Source organism: Tetranychus urticae, chromosome 1 (genome assembly GCF_039701765.1).
Source record: "Tetranychus urticae isolate SD_2017Ah chromosome 1, NJAU_TeUrti_SD_1.0, whole genome shotgun sequence".
NCBI classification, from domain to species: domain Eukaryota; kingdom Metazoa; phylum Arthropoda; class Arachnida; order Trombidiformes; family Tetranychidae; genus Tetranychus; species Tetranychus urticae.
Window position 1 is genome coordinate 26607485 of NC_142958.1, and position 26408 is coordinate 26633892.

The 26408-nt window shown below is 31.4% G+C and overlaps 6 protein-coding genes and 1 long non-coding RNA gene across 8 annotated transcripts in view; 4 read left to right on the forward strand and 3 right to left on the reverse strand.

Annotated features, from left to right (window-relative positions):
- Shal (Potassium voltage-gated channel protein Shal) overlaps positions 1–11012 on the forward strand; it is a 67285-nt gene extending 56273 nt beyond the window's left edge. Inside the window, exons 4-7 of one of the 2 annotated variants that reach the window (XM_025161322.2) lie at positions 3246–3408; positions 3688–3870; positions 4032–4196; positions 9332–11012. In XM_025161322.2, the coding sequence (XP_025017090.1) occupies positions 3246–3408; positions 3688–3870; positions 4032–4196; positions 9332–9724 (904 nt within the window). In that variant the 3' untranslated portion in view covers positions 9725–11012. Of the gene's footprint in view, positions 1–3245; positions 3409–3687; positions 3871–4031; positions 4197–6906; positions 7403–9331 lie in introns of those variants that run through there. The other variant, XM_015931857.3, reaches the window with a different exon arrangement.
- LOC112539104 (uncharacterized) lies at positions 1894–3247 on the reverse strand. Its single transcript, XR_003082702.2, has 2 exons — positions 2949–3247; positions 1894–2824 (listed from the first exon to the last, which is right to left on the reverse strand). It is a non-coding gene; the product is annotated as an uncharacterized LOC112539104 (long non-coding RNA).
- On the reverse strand, positions 7597–9148 carry LOC149094858 (uncharacterized). The gene has a single exon (XM_089267018.1). It carries the CDS (start codon positions 8233–8235, stop codon positions 7639–7641), a length of 597 nt encoding a protein of 198 aa, XP_089123144.1. The 5' UTR covers positions 8236–9148; the 3' UTR covers positions 7597–7638.
- A 3424-nt stretch (positions 11013–14436) lies between the features above and the next one.
- On the reverse strand, positions 14437–25479 carry Polr3A (RNA polymerase III subunit A). The gene is made up of 9 exons (XM_089266015.1): positions 25145–25479; positions 24198–25063; positions 19146–19356; positions 17955–19065; positions 17718–17859; positions 17177–17654; positions 15602–17100; positions 14978–15493; positions 14437–14895 (listed from the first exon to the last, which is right to left on the reverse strand). The coding sequence occupies exons 1-9, from the start codon at positions 25338–25340 to the stop codon at positions 14653–14655; spliced, it is 5262 nt and encodes a 1753-aa protein (XP_089122141.1). The 5' UTR covers positions 25341–25479; the 3' UTR covers positions 14437–14652.
- LOC107364367 (uncharacterized) lies at positions 20165–22560 on the forward strand. The gene is made up of 6 exons (XM_015931698.3): positions 20165–20585; positions 20932–20991; positions 21078–21181; positions 21260–21527; positions 21616–21845; positions 21926–22560. The coding sequence occupies exons 1-6, from the start codon at positions 20498–20500 to the stop codon at positions 22313–22315; spliced, it is 1140 nt and encodes a 379-aa protein (XP_015787184.2). The 5' UTR covers positions 20165–20497; the 3' UTR covers positions 22316–22560.
- On the forward strand, positions 22900–23881 carry LOC107364372 (ribonuclease P protein subunit p14). Its single transcript, XM_015931704.3, has 3 exons — positions 22900–23114; positions 23279–23440; positions 23530–23881. The coding sequence occupies exons 1-3, from the start codon at positions 23041–23043 to the stop codon at positions 23681–23683; spliced, it is 390 nt and encodes a 129-aa protein (XP_015787190.2). The 5' UTR covers positions 22900–23040; the 3' UTR covers positions 23684–23881.
- LOC149094859 (ribonuclease P protein subunit p14-like) lies at positions 25479–26372 on the forward strand. The gene is made up of 3 exons (XM_089267022.1): positions 25479–25673; positions 25813–25974; positions 26066–26372. The coding sequence occupies exons 1-3, from the start codon at positions 25600–25602 to the stop codon at positions 26217–26219; spliced, it is 390 nt and encodes a 129-aa protein (XP_089123148.1). The 5' UTR covers positions 25479–25599; the 3' UTR covers positions 26220–26372.
- Positions 26373–26408: the final 36 nt, after the last annotated feature.

Below are 26408 nucleotides of genomic sequence, written 5' to 3' on the forward strand. Positions count from 1 at the left end.
CAAAACAAAAGATATTCAAAGATGATAATTAAGAGTGTTTGTTAAAAGCAATGAGAACTGAAAAATAATGATAAATGTAGAGAGAAACAAATGCATTATTCTGAGCAAAATGTTTCATTCATTGTACTTGAAACGAACAGGGAAAAAGTATAAAAATGTAAATGAAATATTGGATAGAATCACATTTCATTTTTACTTTTCACTTTCATAATTCAACATTTCGTCACAACACTGACAAATGAAAATAAATGATGATTGCGATTCTTGGAAAAACTTTTGTTTCGCCAATGCTGAGCTTCCAGGGAAAAGTTTCATTGAATGATCGATAAACTCTGTGATTATGAAAAGTTGAGAAATTTCATTTGGTCAGTTGTTCGTTTGGACAAGAGTGAAAATGAATGAACATTTTTTCAGTCAACATTCAATCTGAAAGTTACACTTTAAATGCTTAATCGATACAAAAGTCTCGGAAAATGTTTTGATAATGATGTTCATGTTTCAGATGTTCATGGATTTTGATAAATTTTTCTTCTATTAATACATGTTGTTCATCAATTTAAAGTTTATTGAAAATCATTCACTTGCAAAACCATTATTTTATTATATGTTATAAAGATGGAGACAAACTTTGAGAATCTGATAAAATGTGTTCTGAATGTTTGCTCATCTGGATATGATGGAAAATGTTGTTCTTGTTGTTGCTTCCCAGTGAATGTGAAATTCATTTTTTGGCAACTTTTAACAAGCAACCATCATATTCACTTGTCCAGACTTTTGGTCATCATCTTGATCATCTTTTCTCAACTTTTCTTCTTCTTCTTCTTCATGCCTTTAAGGTTTTTCTTTTTCTTCTCTCACTTTACTTGTATTCTTATATATCTTGATATTTCATCTATTCAATGAGTTAGATAAATAAGTAAATAAACTGTCCTGAACACATTTCCACATTTTTATCCTAACGATCTCATTGAAATTGCCAGTTCAACTGGAAAATAAGTCAACACTGCTTTTTGTTTGGACACAATTTGCTTCTTAAAGTAATCTACAGTTAATTAGTGTTATCAGCATTCATCGACAGATTATTGAAACAATTATTCATAAATGTTCAATATTTACATCATTTTTGACAGTAATTTGTTTACCAAATTAATGGTAAACAGTCCCAGTGTTTAGATATGAATGTTGTTTATTTGCTTCATTTGCTTGACTTTACTTTTTTGTTTCCTTTAAATGTATCCTTTTGTTTCATTTTTAGTCTGGTTCATTGAGTAATTAGATGGCTAATTGTTTATGATTCTGGTTTAAATGTTGAGGTGAAATTGAAATTTATGTCTGGTTGTTTGGTTGATCCAATGCGACCATTTTGACAATCCTTTTGACTCTTTTGTCTCATTCAATTGAACAACTGGAAATTGATAAATCAGTTTGACTGGCTTTTTTCCCCTCCATCAACATTCAGCTTTTTTTGATTCAATTGTTATTGTTTGACTTTGTGTTTTGGGTTAAAGTGAAATATGGGAATGATGGAGTTCATTTTACCATTCAAAAATTCATTCATCCAAAATTAAGGTTTCAACTTTTGTTTGTTTTCTGGTTTATTTTTTGCTTCATTATTTTCAACCTTTTTTGACGCTTCTTTGCTTTATATTTTCATTTCTGCCAGTTTTCGACTTGAAATTCAAATCAAAACAATTCATTTCTTTTCTTTACACCATCATGGAAACAAACTAATTCAAGTGCAACAGATTTTACGCTGAAAAGAGTTTCATTCATATCTTAATCTTTACCAAGATCATCCTGACAATTCTGGTAATCCTGGTGATCGAGACAAAATTGAGTTAAAGACAATTGTCTTTGCAGAGTAAAAGTTGCAATGAAAATGGTTCAATTGAATAATCATGAATTGAATTTATTGAAATATCTGCTCATCCAAAGGAAATTCAAATCTAACAGTTAATTAGACAAAAATGGCAAATCATTGAGTTAACCTTAATCTTTTTGTCCAATTTAGTGAAGTATTACTGTTAAAGATGAAAACAGAAAAATAATGATACAAGAAATTTCATTACTTTTTTATCGTTTTTAACTGACAAATCCTTTCATATTAGTTGAAGTAAATGTTGCTTTTAGCTTTCATCTTTATTCAACTGCATTTGTACTCGTGATGGGGATTATCATGAATTTTGTGTGTGGAGCCAGTCTAAATTTGATCATTTTTGTTTCCACTTGGTTGATGTAATTAATGCGAGGGACCAAATTGGAAGTAATAACTACGTTATTATATAGCAGTTGGTTGACATTTTCATTCTAATGTTCACTTCATCCTTTTCTTATTAATATTATCGCACATTTCACCAATAATAATCATAATAGTAATAATAGTCAATAACTTTTCTCTCATTATTCTATGTATTTATGTATCATTATTATTATATGGTTACTCAATTCCAATGTAATTCAGAAACGGTTCTCCTTCCTTGCAACTCCATTAGATGGTAAACATTATCTTCACTATTATAATCATTATTATCTCCTTCTCATTCTCATCTTCTTCTTGGTGAACAATTTTCTTGCTGATTGCAGTAAATAAGTCAATCTCAGTTTGATCTGTCTCCAACAATCACCAATCTCAGCTCACAAATGGTAGTATTATAATATTAACTATATCACTTTCAATTAGAGGTGAACAGCGATTTTTATCGTCCCATCCTTTCCCTCCATCTCTCTGCATCTTTTTGGCTTGACTTTTGTCCTATTGTTTTTGTTGATACTCGTTTAATCAATCCAGTTGTTGTCCTCAGCTTTCGATCCTTCCCATAATTATCTAGAAAAAAAACCAAAACAAAAGTGTTCATGAAGTGTTGACTTGCAATTGGGTACTTCTTGCTGATTAATGGACACAAATCAACAGATTATCTCTTCAGAGTATTATTATCATCTGTACTCACAGTCAAGTGGCATTAAATGTACTATTAATTTGATATCCATTTTGTTACAATATCCAATATTATACATTTTTACCAAATTAAGAAACAAACAACAGCAGCCAATAACAAAATCCAATCCTCAGAGCAATTGATTTAGCAGAATGATTTCTTTACCATGTATCTCGGTTACACAATCTACCAAATTTGGCTTTTATCAAATTAACTAGTTTTCCTCTTTACTCTTGTTAATTGTTACACTCGTTTATTGGAGAAAATCAGGATCGATTTTAATGATTGTTTCTCTCCCACTTCCATCAGATATGGTGATATGGTTCCAGCTACCATAACCGGTAAAATTGTTGGTGGCATTTGCTCTTTATCTGGTGTCTTGGTCATTGCTCTTCCAGTCCCTGTTATTGTTTCCAACTTTTCAAGAATTTATCACCAAAATCAACGTGCTGATAAAAGGAAAGCGCAAAAGGTAAAAAATTAAATTAGACTTTGATTCCGTTGCAAGGTTTTCACAAAAGCAAAAAGACAATTTTCTCAAAGTCTCCATCTGTCGGATCAATTGTCTTAAACAATTAGTGACGTAATTGAATCTTTTGTTTGCAAAGGGTAAACACATGAATCCCGCAAGATGGAGCGAAAAACCGTTTCTAATGAAAAATTTATTTGCTAATTTGTTAATCTATTTTCAATTGTTATTTGTTACATAATCAATTTTTCATGTTAATTTTGTTTTGTTTTCTTGTTTCAGAAAGCACGGATGGCTCGAATCCGAATCGCCAAAGCAACAAGTGGAGCTGCCTTTGTTAATAAAAAGAAAGCAACTGAAGCTCGACTGGCTGCTGTTGCAAGTGGGCAAGAAATTGAAGATGGCCCAGAAGATATTTTTGAATTACAGCATCATCATCTTCTCCGATGTCTTGAAAAGACAACGGTAAGTACTTAATCTGCTGGCAGTCTGATTATTCAAAGCAAAAGTTGAAGAATCTGGGTGATTGATTTATGCTTCAATTTCTCAATTTACATTCTTCAACTTTTCATGTTTCATTTCCACTTCATTTATTCTCAATTTATTTCTCTCTCTTTTTTTGCTAGGATCGTGAATTTGTTGAGCTTGATGTACCCTTTAACGGTCAGGCAAACCAGCCTTCATCACTTCCGCCCGAATCACCGTTACTACTCAAAGTGACTAGTATTGATCCAAAGAAAAATATTTTCACCTCTTGTTGTCGGAATTGCCTGGGACGGAAAAGTTATCAAGTAAATACGCTTATATCATTTCATTATTATTTTAACTCAATATTGAAATGCTAAGCATGAGTTTTATTGTGCAGTCAAGCAAACAAAGGTTGAAAAGAAAGCAAATTTGGCTTCAAAGGCATGGTAAAAGTGAGGAAAAGTCAAAACTTCATTTCACTCATTCGTCACGTCTTTTCCCTTTCGTTATTTGGATTTTATTCATACCTTAATTGTTTAGGTTTGCTTGATATCCCAAATGATTATGAGTGTCAATAATCTATTGTCATTAGTGTACAATAATACCGGTCCATGGAAAGGTTGAAAATGGTGTAGCTGCTATTGAATTGAAAATGAACCCTTTTCAACTAAATTATTGTTAAGTAAAATATTTTCTGATCCAATCAACCCAACTCTAATTGTAACACATTGATAAGCGATAATTAGTAAAAATCCTTTCTCGATGTGGTTCATTGCGAAGTAAAACGTGACCACTAATCATTAACCAATTGAAATAAAAGGTACTCTTAGGATTAGGTATAGCAAAATGGTGTATAAAAGTGTTAATCATAGTCATAATGAGAATCATTTGAATGTGAAAATATTCCTATGTAGCATTTCATTTAAATACAAATATTAATATTTAAATGATCTAAATGTTGGATAGTTAGACCTAAAAAAAGTGAAAATTATTTTTAACTATTACCATTAAAATATATATTTAATAATATTTTAATTTACCAGTTATTACAATTTTTATTATTTTGTTTTCAAAAGAAACACAGTGAGAGCAAAAAGTCCATTAACAATATATTGTTGCACTCTTTTGCCCTTATTTTTTGTATCTCTTGTTATGAATAATAATAAAGTTAAACTAGTAAATTGTTAGATATATTATATAATAGTAATTACTATTAGATAATAACTGGACACAGCAAAGGCAAGATCATTGTTTGTTAGGTTGGAGGTTGAATTAAATGCGAAAAATGTAGCCTATTCATTTGCATCGAGCATTTGGCAAAAGAAACCATTTTTCCTGTATTTCCACTGATTGTAGTACAATAAGGTTGACCTGAATCAACTAGACCAAAGCTTTTAATGGTTAGATAACAATTTAAATTAAAAGTAACTATGGAAATGAAAAATTGTAACCAAATGAAGTGAAGTAAAATGAAAAACGTTGAAAAACTGGAATCTGCCAAACTCATGGTGATGAACAATTTACAAGTTGAATTGATTTCAATTTTTGATTATTTACATTACCAGTTAATCAGATTGTAGCAAAAATTTTCACCTTGATTCTAATAGTTGACTCGTCAATAATATATTCAACTTTATGGTTGAATGTCTATTGAGTCTTAATTTTAATTTAATAATTGAACATTTACCTTTGGAAATTTTTCTCCTCTCAAATCAATTCATTTTTTACTCTCTTTTGATTTATTGTGAACAACTCTTGCAGTCTTCAATTTGAATCTAATCTAATTTATTATTTATTGATTTTATTAATTTAATCATTTCAACTTTTGCTTTCATTAATGAACTAATATTGATTAATGTTTAATACAGTGCAGACCAAATCAACATTACCTTACAAGTTGACTTTGAAACCTTTAATGGCGATCCAGTTGTCTCTCCATCAATGATGCCTTTATTTTTGCTTAAGCTTTTGTTTTGTTTCCATTGCTGTTGTTTCTTCTGCTCCTTTCTCATTCATCTGTGGTTTTTCATGGTAAAATTTCCCCTGAGATCATTCATAGTTTTCTTCTTCTTCCTCTTTCACTCTGAATGTCTGTCTGCTTCTCTCTGTCTCACCCACTTGCTTCTGTCTATACATTTTCAGCTTCAAGTTACTTTTCGTGAACTGAATAACATGAACCTAATTTACTCTCAAATTGTTTTCCTTTTCATCCATCTGAGACCCAGAAAAAAGCAAAATTACTCTTTATGACCAAAAGCAATGGAAACAAGAACGACAACAATCACCACCACTGCCATCATCATCATCATCATCATGTTAGCTGGTGATAGATAGTTTCAATATGAACACAATGGTACAAGTTTAATTCATATTCTTGTTGATTCGTCTTGTTAAACGATCAAATCAATACGATAAAATAATCATGGTGATAATATGAAATCAGATCATTACTTAAACAACGGTAAAGGCAAAAATAAATGCACTAAAATGTGTATAAAGAAGATAAATTGAAACATCTTATTCAATTCACATTCGTACAAAATTGATGTTTAGATTTAAAGAGTGCAATTTCAATTGTCAATGTGAAAATGCCTCTCTGATAATCAAATTTAATGTTTATTATTTCAAAAGAGCCACCATTGAATCTATTTATATTGTTTGTTTACAAACTGTATTGCCATTAACAATGAGGCAAAATATGATTCCTTTATTCACTTTTCAATCTCATAAAGGATTATTTCAGCTCAAACCTGATGCAGTTCAGATTTTTCATGATGATCAACATGATTACAAGACTGTTCCAATGATGATACTCATTATTTTTTCAAGTACAAACAAAATGAAAAAAATAGTGAATCTTCAAATTCAAATGAGATGAATCTTGATCCGCTTTGCATTAGGAAATTGAATTTCCGTTTAATTAGTTAGGCTACTTTATCATTGATAGGGAAGCATTTCTTGTTTACCTTTACTTCATTACTAAACTCAATTATTTATTATAATCATTGCAACCTTTTTTTTATAAAAAAACAGTAAATCCAAAGTTGATTCAACAAAAAAATTGGAAGGAAAAGAGAGACATCTATGAGATGAATAAGAAATGAACATTGGACTATTTATTGCTGCTGTTGAATTAGAGTCTTGATTTATCGATTATTAGCTGATAATGGTGTTAATGAAGCTTTTTTCAGTTTATTGGTGAATAGATGGTTAGTTATTGGTCTCAGTTGGACTCTAGTCTCGATAAAGACGTCGTTTTTGGGATTAATCCGGTTTCAATTGAAATTAATTAGATGGCGCTGACTTTTTGTTTCTCATCTGTCAAAATAAGTTTGCTTGACTAGATACTTACTTGAGACAATGTTGAATGTTCAACATTTAATCCAATATCAGCAATTGAATTGCCAAAAATAAGATTGTGAGTTGCCAACTCTAAAATAAGAAGCTGTTAATTTGAAAACACAAGGTTGCATGTAATCTTGTTAGATTAAACTATTAAATACTACTAATAAATCTATGGAAACTAACTGGATTAATAGATTGGACTTGCAACAAAAACGTAATTTGAGGTAATCATCTTCAACTCAACTTTGAAATTTTCATTCTGTCCACCTCACTGGGAAAGATTCACGTTCATCAAATTTTCTCTGGGTTTTCTTTGGTATTGTTTCTCGTTTTATTAAAAATTTGGCATTTATTGTTTAATAGGGTAAAAGAATCAAATTTGAGTTAATATTCAACTATAATTATCATCACAATTTGTTTTTATGTGACAACAGAGGCAACTGGAAGTTTTTCAATTCTTGGTTTAGCTGAAACACCTCGTTTTATTATGGATGACAATTGGCATGAGGACATCCCAAGAATCAACTCAACTAGTCCAATTGTGAGGTAAAGAGGAAAGATGACTGACCCTAAGGACTCGTAAGACGATGAAAGACCGGCCATTCGAAGGGAAACAAAGATGAACAAATATTTGATAAAAAAGGACAAAAAGCATAAATATCCATTTATATTGAGAAGGCGAACTCTTCCATCATTGGCAGCAATTATTCCTACTATTGAAACGGACATGGTAATCATTGGTACAATCACTCTAACTGAAGTTGATCCAATACTGGGAAACTGATTCACTGGATGTAAAGGTTTATCCTCATTGGGTTGGTCATCATCGTGATAATCAAAATTTCCATCATCTTTATCGACTTCAGTATCGTCTTTATGTTCAGAATTGGTTTCATTTTCAAAGCCAACATAGTCAACTAAGGTGTACATAAGAAGGGCAATGGTCAAAAAGAAGATTATCGTGTTGGTCACTAACAAAGTCCACTTTAAAATGCTTGGATTTGCATAAGTTGCCATTGTAATGATGTTGGATAATCAAGACAATCAAGATTAAGGGAAGATCACATAAAGGAAACAACAAAAGTAGTTGAATAGTCTTCAATAACTCAACTTGTGATGGCAATTATTTTATTCATATTTACAAGATTGAATAAACAGAAGGAGAAAAGAAGAGGAGAAAATAGATAAATATTGATGTTTTCTTAGCATTTTGTGAAAAAAGCATCAGTGATGATCTTGTTGAAGGCTTTAGATTGGTGAAACTGTTTCTTTTAAAAATAGCAATTAGGGTAAGGAAGGCGAAGAAAATTCTTTGATCAACTTTTCTCTGGATTTTACTTGCATTCAAGATGCTGGTGCAAAGGCAAAGAGGAAAATAGACGATGAAAAATATGAAACAGAGAGTAAAGAAGAAAGAAAAGGGAGGAAATTTTCAAACATGTCTCACGTTGAACTAACGTCTGGAATCCAATAGCTGGGAAAAATATGTCAGTAAGATGAACATTGTCAAAAAATTGTTCAAGAGATGAACCTAGAAAAACAACAATTGGTTCATAATGAATGGTGAACGTTGAAAAGAGATGAAATAACGAAAAATTATTGTCATTATTAGCTATTATGTGGAAAAAAATGATGTAATTATCTGGATTATCTATTGAATATGGCTTCAGATATAGATTAAGTTTCCCTTCAAAAAACTCATTTTTAATGTTGTTGGATAAGTTGAATGCTTAAATCAATAATGTATAGTTGACCTTTAAATATTGCTGTTGATTCTATTTATTTTTTTAACAAGATTATAACTCAAAGGGATTAATCAATTTCCAATTTGATGAGTTTCCTACTGATTAGTTAATTATATTACTCACATGAAGATAAATCTACGATTAAAGCCTTTCTCGATTGACAGATAATGGTTTTAATATGAAAACGTCAAACCTAAATTTTGAGTCTTCCATTATTTTCAATGGAATGGGTTTCAATAGGCAAATTGAAGTTGACTTTTTTGTTGAATAATTGCATTTACAAAACTCATGCTTTACATTGAACCAATTTAACCGTTAATTGTATTTGATTATTAATTGTTTTTTGTCTTCTCTTTTTTCCGCTACAGAAACACAGAGGCTCAAATGAAAATGAGGAAGAAGACGACGACGAAGAAGAAATGAATGACATTCATAAAAGTAAATTAGTCCTTGACCTGGAAAACCAATCCAATGAACCAATTGCCGATCACCGTTCATCATCCCATTCATTCAATTCTCATCATCCATCATCATCAACTCCAGCTAACCCAGGACCAGATGAAAGTTCTGCCAATATAAATAGCAACAATAACAATAATAATTATAATAATAATGTTAATAATCCCTGTGAATTGGGAACAACTGAACATTTATCAACACCAGATTCAAGTAAAGATCTTGGTGAATCTTCAAGACGAACCTCATCAGCTCGTTCCGTTGAACCAGGACAATTAGTAACTGTTCGCATATCGACATTATGATTTAAATGATTATCAAAGAAACAAAAAAAAACCTGTGGTATTAATTGCTGCTAAACCATAAACCGTCAGACCAACAATGTTGAACGTAACTTTGCGTAACTCAAAGGGAAAAGAAGCTTTGTTGAAATTGTTTTGATTATTTCACATTCAAATGATCTGGATTACAATTGACAACTTGACCAGTTTACCAGTTGAAATGATTCCGGGAATCAACATTGTTTAACATTTAGACAAACTCACAAGCCAATCAAGAGGCTCATCAAGAACAACAATGATTTATGGCCTTTGGTTTTAAAAAGCAAAAGGTTCAACTATTTTTGGCCAAAATGGTTATTGATATAGTAATAATAATAGTAATAATAAACCAATGATTTACTGTTATTGTAATTACTGTTTATTACAAATATCATTGATCTTGATGGTTATAGCATTTGAAGCACATTGGCTCATTGTAAATTGCTTGAATTTTCAATGAGAACAATTAAACATTCAAATTAAAAGAGGCAACAAATAAGGCAAAAGCTAAATCAGATTATGAATAATTGATCAACTCAATGAAATTTGTTGAGTTAATTGTTTCTTTTTGTAAGCTTAACAAGAAAATATTACAGAGACATTTTTTGTTTTTAATTTTATGTTGAACAGCAAGAATGCAAAAACAAATACTAAATTCACTGATAAATATGTGTATATATAATACTATTAATTATTATTATTACTATTATTATTGCTATTATTATTTATTATTATTATTGTTATGTAAAATCATCAATGAGAAAAAGCAAAACAAGTCAAGAATCTCACTTTAAAATGTATTTAACCACATTTTAAGGGCTAACTTGTAAATGTACAATGACTGTATAAAGTGAATACTGCTGAACAAAATGAATGTTTCACCAATTTGGATATAATTTAAATTCAAGAACTGGAACTCTGTTGATTTAGAATTGATAATTGTAACCAAAAATCATGATCAATTCAATGGTGGATTAAAAAAGATGACAAACTGATGAACCAAACAAAAAATATAAATGAACCGAGACAAAACAAACCTTAAAATTTATTGATTTCACCTTCGTAAATCCTAATCATATCAAATGTTTTCAAACAATCCTTTTTTTCGATTATCATTTTGATTTTGTTTCTTTAATTCTGTACAAAAAAGGTTTTTTAATTTGGTAATGTAAAATATGTTTAATACATCATGATAATGATAGTTAAGGAATAGACAGAAATAAAGTTAATAATAAAGGTTATGCAAATAGCACTTTATTGTGTGAAAACAAAACATTGAATGTGGATTATTTTTGTTTCACATTTAAACATTTCTAAATCAGTTTTTAAGTCTCATAAATCAGCTAAATTGTGGTTTATATGTTTAGTTTGTTGTCACTTTTATTATCATAAACATTTAATAGTCTAGTTCGGGATCTTCAATCAAATCGACAAGTTAACAGCTTGGGATGAGGAAAGACAGTGTTACTAAAAGACACAATTAGCACAATTATCACATTTGTACTCAAATTGACACAAATGGGCAAAACGGGTTTAAATTTAGTTTCTTTCAAATTGAGACTCGGTTGGTTTGTAGGGACATAAGAACTGAGTCAATTGGTACTATCAAATAATTCATCCGATAGTTTTTGAGAAGATCGAGGAAAAAGTTGAAACTTCGAACGCTTTTTGTACAGCTAGTCAATCAGATTTTTCCCATCAAAATCATTTTTCTGATGTTACTTTTGATGACTGACAAGAAAATGCACTTATTTTGAGAAACAGAACTTTTCTTTTTCTGCAAAACAGATAAGTTCGATTTTGAGTTGAACCGGCCGCATTCTGTGACCATAAGAGTTAGAGAGCTGAAAGTTATCTTTTGTCCATAAAAACTTTCGCTTCACATCATGGATTGACTACTTTTATCACTCCAACAACAGTTCTCTTGATTTTGGCCATTAACCTTAAAACTTTGAGCCTCGATATTTCCAGAATAATAGCCCCTACAATCATCATTATTTCACCAAATTAATTCTTCACTAATTAATAACCCAATTCAATTCAATTAATTCCTATTAGCGCATTTAAGTAATGATATTTGGGCTTTAAACGTACGAGCAACAACTTATTTAACAAACAAAACTCATTTAAACACATATCTTGGTAAATAAACCAATTTCCTGGTTAAACTTGCAACTTGTAATGCAAAAAGTATCGCCAAAGGCTCAAACATTTGAGTAAAGAGTTGAGATTTGGTGCGTTTTGTAGGGAAAGAAAAACTGAACCCATTGGTGCTATTAAATAATTCATCTAATGGACCGTTTTTGAGCAAATCGAGTTCGAATTTGAAACTTTGATCGTCTTTTATTCAGCTATGGAAGCAGATTTTTTCATGAAACTTGGTTTTCTTGAGTAACTTTTGATGGTTAACCAGAAAATGCACTTATCTTAAGGAATGTAATTTTCTGTCTTCTGTAAAACGGATAAGTTCGATATTGAGTTGAACCGACCACATTCTGTGACCATAAGACTTAGAGATCTGAAACTTATTCTTTGCCTATAAAAATTGTATACACACATCATGAATCCAATAATTTTTTCAATTTTGCAATAGATATCGTGATTTTAGCTTTTGGACGTAAAACTTTGACCCTCGATAGTTCGAGAAAGGTATCGACTAGAATCACCATTCTTCAACAAATCATTAGGTTTCAATATGGGCTACAAAATGATATAACTTAACACCGAATGAAATTTGCTGCAATTCATTTATGGTCATTTGTGTTTGAGTAACCATTTAACTTTATAAATCAGATTTCGCATCTGACACATAAATTATACAATGCTATAATTTTTGTTGTAGCTTCTTGAATGCTTTTATATTTCAAAATATTATAGACCATTATACAAACTAATGTTTGATCAAAGAATGATGACTGTAACTACCACTATTATCGAAATATCGAGGGTCAAAGTTTTTAGTCCAATGACCAAAATTCAGAGATCTGTTGCAAAATTGGAAAAATTATTGGATTCATGGGGTGTGTATACAATTTTTATGGACAAATAATAAGTTTCAGCTTTCTAACTTTTACGGTCGAAGAAAGAGGTCGGTTTAACTCAAAATCGAACTTGATCTGTTTTAAAGAAAAATAAAATGTTATTTCACAAAATAAAACCATTTTCCGGTTGTTCATCAGAAGAGGCATCAGTGAAATGAGTTTTACGTATGAATCTGCTTCCATAGCTGAATAAAAGACGATCAAAGTTTCAACTTCGAACTCGATCTGCTCAAAAACGGTCCATTAGATGAATTATTTAATAGCACCAATGGGTTCAGTTTTTCTTTCCCTACAAAACGCACCAAATCTCAACTCTTTACTCAAATGTTTGAGCATTTGGCGATACTTTTTGCATTACAAGTTGCAAGTTAAACCAAAAAATTGGTTTATTTACCAAGATATGCGTTTAGATGAGTTTTGTTTGTTAAATAAGTTGTTACTCGTGCATTGGCAGCCCGAAAACCATGACCCAAATGCACTAATGAAGAGTTATTAAATTGAATTGGATTATTCATTAGTACAGAATTGTATTGGTGAAAGAATTATGATTGTAGATGATGCCGATGATCAAATATTGAGGCTCAAAGTTTTAAAGCTAAAGCCCGACATCAAGTGAACCGTTATTAAATTGTTAAAAGTATTTAATCCATGATCTGAGCCAACAATTTTTATGGAAAAATAATAAGTTTAAGCTCGCTAACTCTTAAGGTGACAGGAACCGATCGGTTTAAATTAAAATCGAACTAATCTGTTTTGCAGAAAAAGAAAAGTTTTATTTATCAAAAGAAGTACATTTTATGATTGATCATCAAAAGTTACATCAGTTAAATGAGGTTCCATGGCAAAATCTGCTTTCATAATTGTATAAAAGGAGATCGAAGTTTCAACTTTTACCTCGATTACCGCGAAAACTAGGGATCAGAGAAAATTTTAAACAACATAAATGGATTCAGTTTTAATTCCCTACAAACTGACAGAGTCTAAATTTGCAAAGAATTAATTTTTACCCGTTTTCGCCCATTTGTGTTATTAACAATTGTGTCTTTTCAGTAACAACCAAACAACAGACTTTTTACAAACCATGAGTTTAAAGCTTTCTATCCTAATTTATACTCCTTTTATTTTCAACATTCAAGCTCAAGGATAACTGTTAATAATTGTTTTGACTATTAATTGTTAAAAGTAGCCTTTATTCAAAAGCTGATTCCGTCATCTTAGCAATAAATTAAATTGTGTTAATTTTGTTTGGACTGTTCAAGTTTAGTTGTTTTTCGCAACAAGATATTGATATTGTCTTCATAATCGCAACTACTTTATTTGCTTAGCGGTAAAATATGTTGAAGCATAACTCTAAATTGGATTTAATTGCCAACTACTGTTATAGAATCTATTTAACACTTTCATCATTTTAAATGATTAAATTGTTTGAATTAAGATAACCTCCGACGAATTCCAACGAAAACAAATTAGGAATAACCTTGTTAGGAATGATTGGTATTTCCTGACTATCAATATAAAGTCCTAACTTGTTGGACTTAAGCATTTTAATGGGTAATAATAAACCATACAACTTGAAATCACACTGGAATTATAAGATTAAGTGTGCTCAGTTCAAATTTATTATTTCAATATCATTACCAAATATATCAAATAATATCAAATGTTAACATTTTTTCATTTTAATTTAGATTTCTTTAATTATGTAAGGCGATGATAAAAATATTAAATACATCATGATAGTGGCATAGTGATATAGTCGAGGAATAGACAGAATAAAGTTAATAATAAAAGCTATGTAAAAACAATTTATTGCGCGAAAACAAAACAAACAGCTCAAATGGTTCATTTTGTTTTACAATTTAAAATGTCCAACTATTCTTGGAAGTATCTTGGATCAACTTCAAAGTTAAACGGTTCATGGAGCTCTTCATCTTCAAAGATAAGTTTTCGGTCGAAATATTGTGATTTATTAAATTCTTGTTTTCTGATCAAATCAAAGAAACCAGTTCCAATTCGAATGGGCATTCCTGATATGATTGATTCAGACACACCAAGGATAGGATCTTTTTGACAGAAGTAAGCAGCATCGAACAAATGATCAGCAGTTTTCTCAAACTTTGTGGATAAAAGAAAAAGAAAGCAAAATTAAAATCAAGAAATATTACAGAAATTTAAATATAAAGAAACTTATACTCACCGAAGCAAGCATCAAAGCAGATTCTTTCATTTTTGCCAGACCAAATCTCGTTATACCCAAGACTTCACCTCTATAAGTCATTGTATCTGCTAGAAGCTTTAAGTGGCGAGAATCGATGCTAATACCATGGTTTTCCATGGTAACTTTAATTTCTTTGATTATGGAAGCACGTGCAGCTTCTATACCCAAACAAGAAGCTATTTCCATGACATTGTTTGAGTAAGAATGATTGGGATCAACGCCATAGGTTGCCATAACATCTCTTAATCCTTCTCCTTCGATCATCAAATAATGTTTAGATTTTTCAGCTTCTCCTTCCATTCTAATAGCAGCTCTTTTCAGTGAAGGTATTCCTTTAACAACAACATTACAGATACTTTCTCGTAACTGCCAAAGTTCGGAAGGTGAACCAGAATGAACTTGAATAAGATTACGGCCGTAAATTTTGATGCGATGAGATTGAATTTTCAATGACCTCAAAATAGAACTAGAAATTGAATTGACGTCAACCTCGAGCTATAAAAAACGTAGAAAAAGAAAATCAATGAATTCGGAATGACACAACTTTTAAAATGATAAACGAAGGCTACAATGAGAATTATTCAAATAATGTAAAATACTTACTTTTAATAATTTAACTCGATCCATGTAAAGTTTGATGAGAACGAAACAATCATCAGGAAGAATTACTTCCTCTATAAATTCACATATCTGTCCTAATGTAGTTTTTTCAAGTCTCATCTTCACCGCTCGAGCTTCTTCTCCATTTTTGGGATCTAGTAAAGCTGCTCTAATAACTGGTGTTGATATAGTTTTATTAGCGTTTATTAATTCCTTGATTCTAGGCACTCCTTGAGTAATATTCATGGATGCAACTCCAGCGAAATGAAAAGTTTTCAAAGTCATTTGGGTGGCAGGTTCACCAATACTTTGAGCACAGATTGCACCGACAGCTGTTCCTGGTTCCAGTTTGGCTCTTAGATATTTGTCTTCACAGCAAGTTAAAAACTGAATCAATTGAGATTCAGTTATCCTACCAACTTGTCCAAGTACATTATTAAAATCATCACAAATATAATTGCTACGAAATTTAGCTAGTTTATTAGCTAAAGTTTCAATGTACAACCTCACTTCTGTTTTAAACGAATCAGATATATTACTAGACCATCGATCAATCTGCTGTTTAGACTTTTCGATGAGCATTCCTGGATCCAAAGACGGGTCGATTTCACTTGGATGAGTAGTAGCAACGTGTAACATCATACGATCGAAGTTAACTGGTTTGTCATTGTCTTCCATGCATGCTGGATCTAAAGAATCATCACCGTAAATGAATTGGATTACTTCACCTCTAGAGTTACGAACTGAGCCATCATAATGAGAGACAAGATCTTCTAGTGCTTTAACTAGACGTCTTTGCATGTAACCAGTTTCAGCAGTTTTAACAGCAGTATCAAGTAAACCTTCACGACCAGCCATGGTGTGGAAAAAAAATTCAGTCACAGTTAAACCAGAATAGAAACTGTTCTCAACAAATCCTTTTGCGAGTGGAGATTTGTCTCTGTGTGCAAAATGAGGTAAAGAACGTCCGCCAAATCCGTCAGGAACTCGACCACCTCTAATAGCCTGCTGACCAACACAGGCAACCATTTGTGAAACATTGATAAGAGATCCTTTAGATCCTGACATAGCCATGACTAAAGCTGCATTATCTACTGACAACTCTTTAAGACAGCTTTTACCAGCATGATCTCGAATGACTGATAATTCTTTCAAGATCATAGATTCCAAGGTATCTTCCGCTGATCTTCCAGGTAATCTCTCGAGTTTTCCGTCTTTAAGATCAGAAATGTATTCATTCACTCTTCGATAGCCAGTGGTTAAGAGAGATTTTTTGGAATAAAGTAATTGCTCAGTGGGTGTTACATCCTCTAATCCCAAGGAGAATCCACGATTAGCTAAATAATAGCTAGTTACGCGAGCTAATCTCCACATAGCCATTCCAGCTGCAGCAGCATTAAGATCTCTCAGCATGATGTAAAAAACATTGGTTTTGCTTCCAGAACCAAGAGTTGCTTTGTCCATTGTCCCACAAAGAAGTTCACTATCCCTAATATTTACAACTAAAAATAAAAAAATACCGATATTAAATTTGAAGAAAAAGTTAAGAATTTAGACTAAAAGGTTTTCAGTACTTACATCCATCATTTGCACATAACTCTTCATTTTTACCAGAATAATTTCGTGATTTAGTTCGTAGATCTAAGCCAGGATTACCATCTTCCACGGGTTTCAATATTAAGCTGAATATTTGTTTACCACTCCAAAGTGCTTTAGGTTTAAGAATGCATGGACGAGGAAGAATGATTTTGTCTATGCCTTGAGCTTCGCCAAGAATGGAGCTGATAAGTTGACACGCTTTAGATCGATCAAAAAATGAATCTTTTTGAGTAAGAAGGTAACCTCCAGTGATAAAATCTTGAATTGCAGCAATCAATGGTTCTCCATTTCGAGGTGTGATGATATTGGATAAAATACCCATAAGGATGTATGCTTCTGCTTTTGCTTCTTCTGTTTGAAGTAAATGCAAATTCATTTCATCTCCATCGAAATCAGCATTGTAAGGAGTACAAACACATTCATTAAATTGGAAAGTTCGATGATCATGAACTCGAGCCTGGAAGAAGAATAATTGAAATAATTATAATTACAGAAATGTTACCAATTTATAATTAATTACCTTGTGAGACATAATACTAAGTTTATGCAAGGAAGGTTGACGATTAAACATAACGACATCTCCATCATCCAAATGCCTTTCGACAACATCACCATATTTAATTTCAGAAGCAATCTTTCGACGATTGGCATATTTTAAGAATCTATATATGGTATAAGAGACGGATAAAGAAATGATTAAAGTTTGCTCTACAATTAGATTCCACAAATTGAAATAAGAATAAAATTAAAAGATTACATTTTGTTTCCTGTCTTTTTATCTTCTACAAAATTGGCTCCTGGGTGTTCATCTGCCCCTCGAGTGACAAGTGCTTTCATTTTGGTAATATTAGCAGGAGTAACTTTTTCTGGGAAAGTTAGGATTTTGGCTATATGTTTTGGTACTCCGACTTCATCGATTTTAAGATTTGGATTAGGTGATATTACACTCCGAGAAGAAAAATCAACACGTTTACCACTGAGATTACCTCTGAATCGTCCATGTTTACCCTTCAAACGTTGCACAAGTCCTCGGCCAAGTTTTTTAGGCCTCATATTTAACGGAATACCAGAGGTTTCACTATTTATATAAAGAGCTATTTGGAGCTGTAGAAAATCCCAATCTTCGATAATCATTGCGATACTTGCTCCACTTGACCTTCGTTTTTGAATTACATCATTCACGAATATAATTTCACTCAACTTTATAGTTAGATCATCTTCATTTGATCCTGATTCTAGTTCATTAAGAACAGATGGACGTATACAAGCTGGAGGCACTGGAATTTTGTTTAATATTAAATCTGATGGGTGAAAATCTTTGATGAGCAAATAGCAATAATCACTAGTTGGAATTTCTTTAAAGAGATTTTGAACACGGAGAGGATCCAAAAATTCGGCTTTACATCGACGAATGTAATCTTCCATTTCTTTGTTTTCTTCAATGAAACCCAACAAATCAGATGATAATTCTTCGATTTCTGCATTTTTATCCTTTCTGCTGACTGTAGGTTTTGGCACTAAATGAGCAACTTTGTAAAGACCAACTTTTTTAACCGTACCATTTAGGTAACCACAGAAGGAACATACTTTAATTTTTTTACATTTATCACAGATTTCTTTGTGAAGACTTTTCTTTTCCAAGTAACTAAGCTCAGGTTTACGGAGACGGTTCAAATATTTAACACGAACTTCATTGGCGATCAAAACTCTAGCACACCGTTTGCAAATAGTTTGTAAGATGGACATGATAAAACGAAAATAACCAACATGAAAAATTGGCAAGGCAAGGTCAATATGTCCAAAATGCCCAACACATTCGGCCAATCCATCTCCACAAGTTTCACATTTTTGTCCATTCTGACTTGTTCCTAGTTGGGATTAACATCAAAATAGATAAATTAGCATTTATTTGGCTCAACTTTCGATTAAATAAACTAGATAAACTTACCTAAACGAGTGTCAAGCACACTGTAAGGTGCCGCTTTGTTTTTTGAACCTTTACTGCTGATTGCATCATCGTATAATGTTTTATTGACACATTGTAGTTGACTTTGCTTTTGAATTTGAAAAGAGCTGGGAATACCAAAACAAAGATGACTTATCTTTAAGCCCTGACGACTTTCACGGTATTGCTCCTTTTCCATAGTGAGAAATGGTACTATTTAACTTAATTTATTTCATGCACATGTAAATAATAATCAACATATTAAACAAACTTGATAAATGATGAAAAAAAGAGTTTAAATCGACTAGAAACATATGAGCAAACCAGAAAATGTGCATGAGACTGCCAGGTGGAGTCACAATCATGTTTCCGTGGTTACTTGGTTAGTATAAACATGGATCTGGAATTTGGCGGTTACTCGTTATACTAACCATCTCTTTAAATATTAGGTAAACCACAAAGTCTCCGACAGTTTTTAATAATTAAAATAGTTTTATTCATTCAATTGTTTCGATTTTTTCTTAAATTATTAATCAATGTTTGCTCTTTAATTTGCACCCAATTTCATGATTAAAAACATTGGTTAACATACTTCAATTGTGATTTAATTAAATAATCATTTTTTGAAAATTTTAAGTTCTAAATTAAATTGTTGATTAAAAATGATCAGTGATTTTAATTAAGAAAAATGGATATCAATCGAAAGCTCAAACTCCATATGATCATTGCCAAAGATTTGAAATCTCTAATCATTACCATTATTTAATTATTCTGTTTGATTACTGATGAAATTGTCCTTTTTTGACAATTTTCTATGGGATTTTTCAATAGACTTTTTTATTGAAATTCCGAAAAATCCACGAGACTGTAAAAGTTTCCGTTCTATGAAGATTCAATGTTAAATGAATCTTTAATCTTTCGACTTATTAAATGAACCACAAACATGTTCAATGTCTTTGAGTAAGTTTAAGTAAAATTGTTGCAAGTTTTCGTCGGATAACAAAATTTTTCATCTCGATAAATAGCAAAAATGAGCTATTTCCCCTAAAGATTTTCTTGTATTTTTAGTTTTCAATTATTCACATTAAAAGCCTATTTAGATTAGAATATTTGCTTGGAACCTGAATCTGATTCTGACTTTTTCATCTATTGATAAAACTTTCAGACAAGATTTCAATGCAAAAATATAATCCAAATGTGAATAAGATTTTTATCAACATTTTTACACCTTTTTTCGATATAATCAGATTGTTCCTTAGTTTCATTATTTTTTCATCAAACATTGATTGATAATCAACCCTTATTTTTAAGTATATCATCTTGTATTGATCGTGAAATCTTTCCATGTTTTAAAAATGGACATCGATAAATTGCCTGATGACTGCTTATTACATATATTCAATTTTTTCGATAAATTTGGGACACTTCTAAATTGCTCTCACGGTAAGTCTAGTTTTCATCTCGATATAAGTAAATAATATAGAAAATTTTAGCTCATTTCCTTTATCCCTGGATTCGGGTGAAATATGAAACAAATCATCAATATCTCTCTACTTTTTATCCTCCATATGATTATACTGTCAAACTTGTAATAATATCACACTCTCAAAATGTCACAGAGTCATGGTAAAAGAATTAACGAATAAATTCAATTCAGATTTTTAATGAATAAATTTTCAGAGGACTCCAATAATGGTTTTGCATCGGTATATTATACGAATCGTCCAATTAAACATAAAAAAGTAATAATTATAAGTATGGTTTACTCATTTTGTTTTGAACATTACAGTTTGCGAAAGATGGAAATGCTTAGTTACCCAGAGACTATCAAATGTTAAGTATTTAGCGGGTGAGTTAAAATTTTAAAGTTAACACAATTTTGATAGCAAATAAATTTGCATAATAATGATAATATTTTATTTATTTTTAATTTAGATTATGGACCGATTGAAAGCTATCCTGTTAGAAATACTATATTATATGACTATGAAGATCGGCATGGCCTGATTGAACGATTAGAATGGTTTCCTAAACTTAAGGTTAGTTTAATTTAATTTTAAAATTTAAATGTCAGATGATTGTTGCTTTGGAATCTCATGAAGTCTATTTTTCTTTAGATCATTGAAAATAGTTGTGAACCTGATTGTTTCTCGAATCCAACCGTCGAAGGGTTTCTTTTTTCCCAAGTAAATTTAGAAAACTTTACTAATTGTAACCCATCACTCAAAATGTTAGCAATCGACGACTTCTGTGACTTTTTTGCCAATGATATCCAAGGACCAATGTTAACTCAATTACATGTGGACCGTTGTCCTATTTCCAGGTTGAGCGAATATGCTAAATATTTTCCAAATTTGAAGCGACTTCATATCGCACACCATACACGTAAGTTTCAACTGTTTTTTTGCTAATATAATAATAATCACACTTTTCACTTTATTTCTTTATGTGCATCTTTTTGCTCATGAAACAGTTGACGATTTTGAAGACACTTTCTATACTGGACCTACTCTTGAAAAGCTAGAAATTTTAGAAGTAATTGGCTCTTCTCAATGGGGATCTCGATATGATTATCATGGATTCAGCCTTGCCGATAAGTGCCCAGTTCTGAAAAGTGCATATCATTATATTGATCGCGATGATGAGTTTTCTGTCAACAGTGGAATTAAAAATCTTTTTTTAGAAGATTTAGTTTTACAACTTGTTAGTATATAATCTAAGGTTTTGATTTTCTCGATGTTACATGTATCATTATAACTATATTATTCACATTTACATTACAGAGTGCCTACCCAAATTGGTCCATTTTGCGACGTGTATTGTACAAGTATCCAAATTTAAAACATTTGGCAATTAGAAATGGCTATGATTGCATCTCACATGAAAATGTTCTTGAAATTATAAATCTGTTACCTCATATAACACTTATTGATATCAGAGGCAATGAACCGAAACTAGTGGACGAAAATACAACAAGATACATTGATCAATTCTGCAGGGACCACAATCGTTCAATTTCATTATATTACCAAAAAAGACCTAAGATATCAAAGAAGTGGCCTCATTTGTCTGCTAAAAAAACTCGCATTGGTCGTGGACTCGATTTCATGAAACACTGTTTTCTAAAAGAGTATTGTAATGATTTGCCATATCTGTTGGATCCTGATGACTGAAGAACAGTCATACTTATAAGTGCGAATCACTAATCGTATTTCCATGTCAAACTACTCCAAGGCGCATCAATTTTTAAGATGCACATTGAATTCAGAAAAGTTCAGAAAACTAACTTTGAATTTGAATTATGAGTTTGGTCAAGTAATCCAATTTTCAGGAAAAATTGTACATAAATCAGTCTTTTACTTCATTTACAACTATTTATTTGATCGATCAAATCTTTAATAAACATATTGTTGATTAATTAGTGAATTGACATAAAAATTAAGTGACTCTAAAAGTGTTCAATTGTGGATACATTTTTCCTCGTTAAACAAAAAAATGTTTTGCAGGTAAACTTTGCTTAGTGATATTAACTTTCTAATCAATAATATATCATCGGAATCAACTGACATTGTTTTTTTAACTTTCATGACGATTATCATATTGAATTATAATTAAGATAATCCAGATTTACATGGAACAAAATATCCTAAAAGAAATAAGACAAACTTGATGTTTGAATTTTACCTGAAAATAGTGAAAATAGCTTACCTAGAAATAGCTTTAGAGGTTAAACTCACATCAACTTGTCAGTCAAAGTTAATACAGGCTTCAACACTGTTCTCTTTCTTGATTTCGGTTTAATTTTCATATACTGGGTTGAAGTTATTTGATAATTAAATAAATCTTTAAACTAACTTGCCTATCTAACTTAAAATTTTGGTTTAGTCGCATTTTATCGATGGAATTGGCCAAAAATACACGTTATAGATTCATTCGGGATGATCGATTCTATATTTTCGCTGATATTAGCGTGTAAGTAACTTGACAATTTACTTTTATCATGATCGAAATCGATTTAACAATCATTTTCTATGTTTACTCGATTTGGTTTTATTTGTTTTTCGATGGTTCGCTGAGTTCAACTGGCAAGCCGATAATTTTCACAATTTTATTCTAATGTGTGTTTTTATTTTCAGTGAAACGCAATTTAAAAAACTTGATTTGTGCCAAAGAAAATTAAGTTTGATCCTTATGTCTTCCATGAAAGATGCTTTTGGTGACTATGGTGTTTCAGTACCAATCGATATTTTGAAATTTCAAAAGAAGGACTGCAGAGCCTACATTCGATTTCCAGCTAGGTAAGCTATTTGTTCCATTATTTTAAAACATACATTTTAATCCACAGATCATCAATGAACTAACCATTTGTTTTGTTTTTTTATTTCAGAGATAGTGTTAGAGTTCAAAGTGCAATTGGCCTTGCTCACACATGGGAAGGCCTTTCAATTCACATCATAATCCACAAACTTTCACATGCAATATCTTCTCTATGTTTAGAGTCTTTTGACCAACCTCACAATGTTATTGAAAAATGGCGGTGACGTTTCTTGCAATTTAATTCATGAAATAATCTAAATGCAATCCAAGAATATCTTTCTATCCTTAATTTTTTATTCATTTTTGGAGCTTTATTCTTTACAGACAATCAATATCTCTTGTAATACTTGTCTCTTGTAAGTTACAAATTTTCTGCTCTTTTTGTTCTACTTTGTTCATTAAATTGAAAAGTTCATTTGTGACTCGAAATGCCTAGATACGACGACAGCTCGAGAGACCGGAGTCCAATTGAATCACGCCGTGATCGAAATAGAATCAAATCACCATCTGACCGTAGACGTGGACGTGATTCACCTGTAAATGTTTCATTGCGAAGTGGAAGTGTTAGAGATCCTTATGATGACTATCCAACTTCTAGAGTGAAATCAGAACGTGAATCAGCGGCCTATAAAATATTGTGTATCTCTAATCTTAATTCTTCATTTTTACCAGAATTTCGTGATTTAGTTCGTAGATCTAAGCCAGGATTACGATCTTACATGGGTTTCAATATTAAGCTGAATATTTGTTTACCACTCCAAGTCCTCGGCCAAGTTTTTTAGGCCTCATATTTAACGGAATACCAGAGGTTTCACTATTTATATAAAGAGCTATTTGGAGTTGTAGAAAATCCCAATCTTCGATAATCATTGCAATACTTGCTCCACTTGACCTTCGTTTTTGAATTACATCATTCACAAATATAATTTCACTCAACTTTATAGTCAGATCATCTTCATTTGATCCTGATTCTAGCTCATTAAGAACAGATGGACGTATACAAGCTGGAGGCACTGGAATTTTGGTTAATATTAAATCTGATGGGTGAAAATCTTTGATAAGCAAATAGCAATAATCACTAGTTGGAATTTCTTTAAAGAGATTTTGAACACGGAGAGGATCCAAAAATTCGGCTTTACATCGACGAATGTAATCTTCCATTTCTTTGTTTTCTTCAATGAAACCCAACAAATCAGATGACAATTCTTCGATTTCTGCATTTTTATCCTTTCTGCTGACTGTAGGTTTTGGCACTAAATGAGCAACTTTGTAAAGACCAACTTTTTTAACCGTACCATTGAGGTAACCACAGAAGGAACATACTTTAATTTTTTTACATTTATCACAGATTTCTTTGTGAAGACTTTTCTTTTCCAAGTAACTAAGCTCAGGTTTACGGAGACGGTTCAAATATTTAACACGAACTTCATTGGCGATCAAAACTCTAGCACACCGTTTACAAATGGTTTGTAAGATGGACATGATAAAACGAAAATAACCAACATGAAAAATTGGTAAGGCAAGGTCAATATGTCCAAAATGTCCAACACACTCGGCCAATCCATCTCCACAAGTTTCACATTTTTGTCCATTCTGACTTGTTCCTAGTTGGGGATTAACATAAAAATAGATAAATTAGCATTTATTTGGCTCAACTTTCGATTAAATAAACTAGATAAACTTACCTAAACGAGTGTCAAGCACACTGTAAGGTGCCGCTTTGTTTTTTGAACCTTTACTGCTGATTGCATCTTCGTATAATGTTTTATTGACACATTGTAGTTGACTTTGCTTTTGGATTTGAAAAGAGCTGGGAATACCAAAACAAAGATGACTTATCTTTAAGCCCTGACGACTTTCACGGTATTGCTCCTTTTCCATAATGAGAAATGGTACTATTTAACTTAATTTAATTCATGCACATGTAAATAATAATCAACATATTAAACAAACTTGATAAATGATGAAGAACAAAGTTTAAATCGACTAGACATATGGGCAAACCAGAAAATGTGCATATGACTGCCATGTGGAGTCACAATCACTGAGCACATTAAACCGAGCTCCTTTTCCCTTTATTTTTATCCACCCAGTATACTTACCTAATAACTTTACATGCAAGTTTAATCAAATTTTAACAATGGAAGTGGTAAAAAGTACACGATATAGATTCATTCGTGATGATCGATTTTATATTTTCGCTGATATTAGCGTGTAAGTAACGTGGCAATTTAATTTTTATCATGATCGAATCATCTCCATTTGGTTTTATTTGTGTTTTGATGGTTCGCTGAGTTCAACTGGCAAGCCGATAATTTTCCAATTTTATTCTAATGTTTGTTTTTATTTTCAGTGGAACGCAATTTAAAAAACTTGATTTGTGCCAAAGAAAATTAAGTTTGATCCTTATGTCTTCCATGAAAGATGCTTTTGGAGACTATGGTGTTTCAGTACCAATCGATATTTTGAAATTTCAAAAGAAGGACTGCAGAGCCTACATTCGATTTCCAGCTAGGTAAGCTATTTGTTCCATTATTTTAAAACATACATTTTAATCCACAGATCATCAATGAACTAACCATTTGTTTTGTTTTTTTTTATTTCAGAGATAGCGTTAGAGTACAAAGTGCAATTGGCCTTGCTCACACATGGGAAGGCCTTTCAATACACATTATAATCCACAAACTTTCACATGCAATATCTTCTCTATGTTTAGAGTCTTTTGACCAACCTCAAAATGTTATTGAAAAATGGCGGTGACTTTCATTGCAATTTAATTGACAAAATAATCTAATTTTTTATTCATTTTTGGAGCTTTATTCTTTACAGACTTTGAATATAACAATACTGTAATACTTGTCTCTTTCTGTTCTAATTTGTTCATTAAAGTGTGACTTTTTCAATGAATAATAATTTGAATATTTATTTATTATTTAAATATTCATTGTT

Excerpts from the sequence above, each read along its gene's own strand:
- LOC149094858 (XM_089267018.1), bottom strand. The coding sequence starts at position 8,235 with ATGGCAACTTATGCAAATCCAAGCATTTTAAAGTGGACTTTGTTAGTG.
- LOC107364367 (XM_015931698.3), top strand. The coding sequence starts at position 20,498 with ATGGACATCGATAAATTGCCTGATGACTGCTTATTACATATATTCAAT. Across the intron at positions 20,586-20,931 it reads ACTTCTAAATTGCTCTCACG|TTTGCGAAAGATGGAAATGC; the intron begins GTAAGTCTAGTT and ends TGAACATTACAG. Across the intron at positions 20,992-21,077 it reads AAATGTTAAGTATTTAGCGG|ATTATGGACCGATTGAAAGC; the intron begins GTGAGTTAAAAT and ends TTTTTAATTTAG.
- LOC107364372 (XM_015931704.3), top strand. The coding sequence starts at position 23,041 with ATGGAATTGGCCAAAAATACACGTTATAGATTCATTCGGGATGATCGA. Across the intron at positions 23,115-23,278 it reads ATTTTCGCTGATATTAGCGT|TGAAACGCAATTTAAAAAAC; the intron begins GTAAGTAACTTG and ends TTTTATTTTCAG. Across the intron at positions 23,441-23,529 it reads TACATTCGATTTCCAGCTAG|AGATAGTGTTAGAGTTCAAA; the intron begins GTAAGCTATTTG and ends TTTTTATTTCAG.
- Polr3A (XM_089266015.1), bottom strand. The coding sequence starts at position 25,340 with ATGGAAAAGGAGCAATACCGTGAAAGTCGTCAGGGCTTAAAGATAAGT. Across the intron at positions 17,860-17,954 it reads AAAAAGACAGGAAACAAAAT|ATTCTTAAAATATGCCAATC; the intron begins GTAATCTTTTAA and ends TACCATATATAG. Across the intron at positions 17,655-17,717 it reads TTAGTATTATGTCTCACAAG|GCTCGAGTTCATGATCATCG; the intron begins GTAATTAATTAT and ends TTCTTCTTCCAG.
- LOC149094859 (XM_089267022.1), top strand. The coding sequence starts at position 25,600 with ATGGAAGTGGTAAAAAGTACACGATATAGATTCATTCGTGATGATCGA. Across the intron at positions 25,674-25,812 it reads ATTTTCGCTGATATTAGCGT|TGGAACGCAATTTAAAAAAC; the intron begins GTAAGTAACGTG and ends TTTTATTTTCAG. Across the intron at positions 25,975-26,065 it reads TACATTCGATTTCCAGCTAG|AGATAGCGTTAGAGTACAAA; the intron begins GTAAGCTATTTG and ends TTTTTATTTCAG.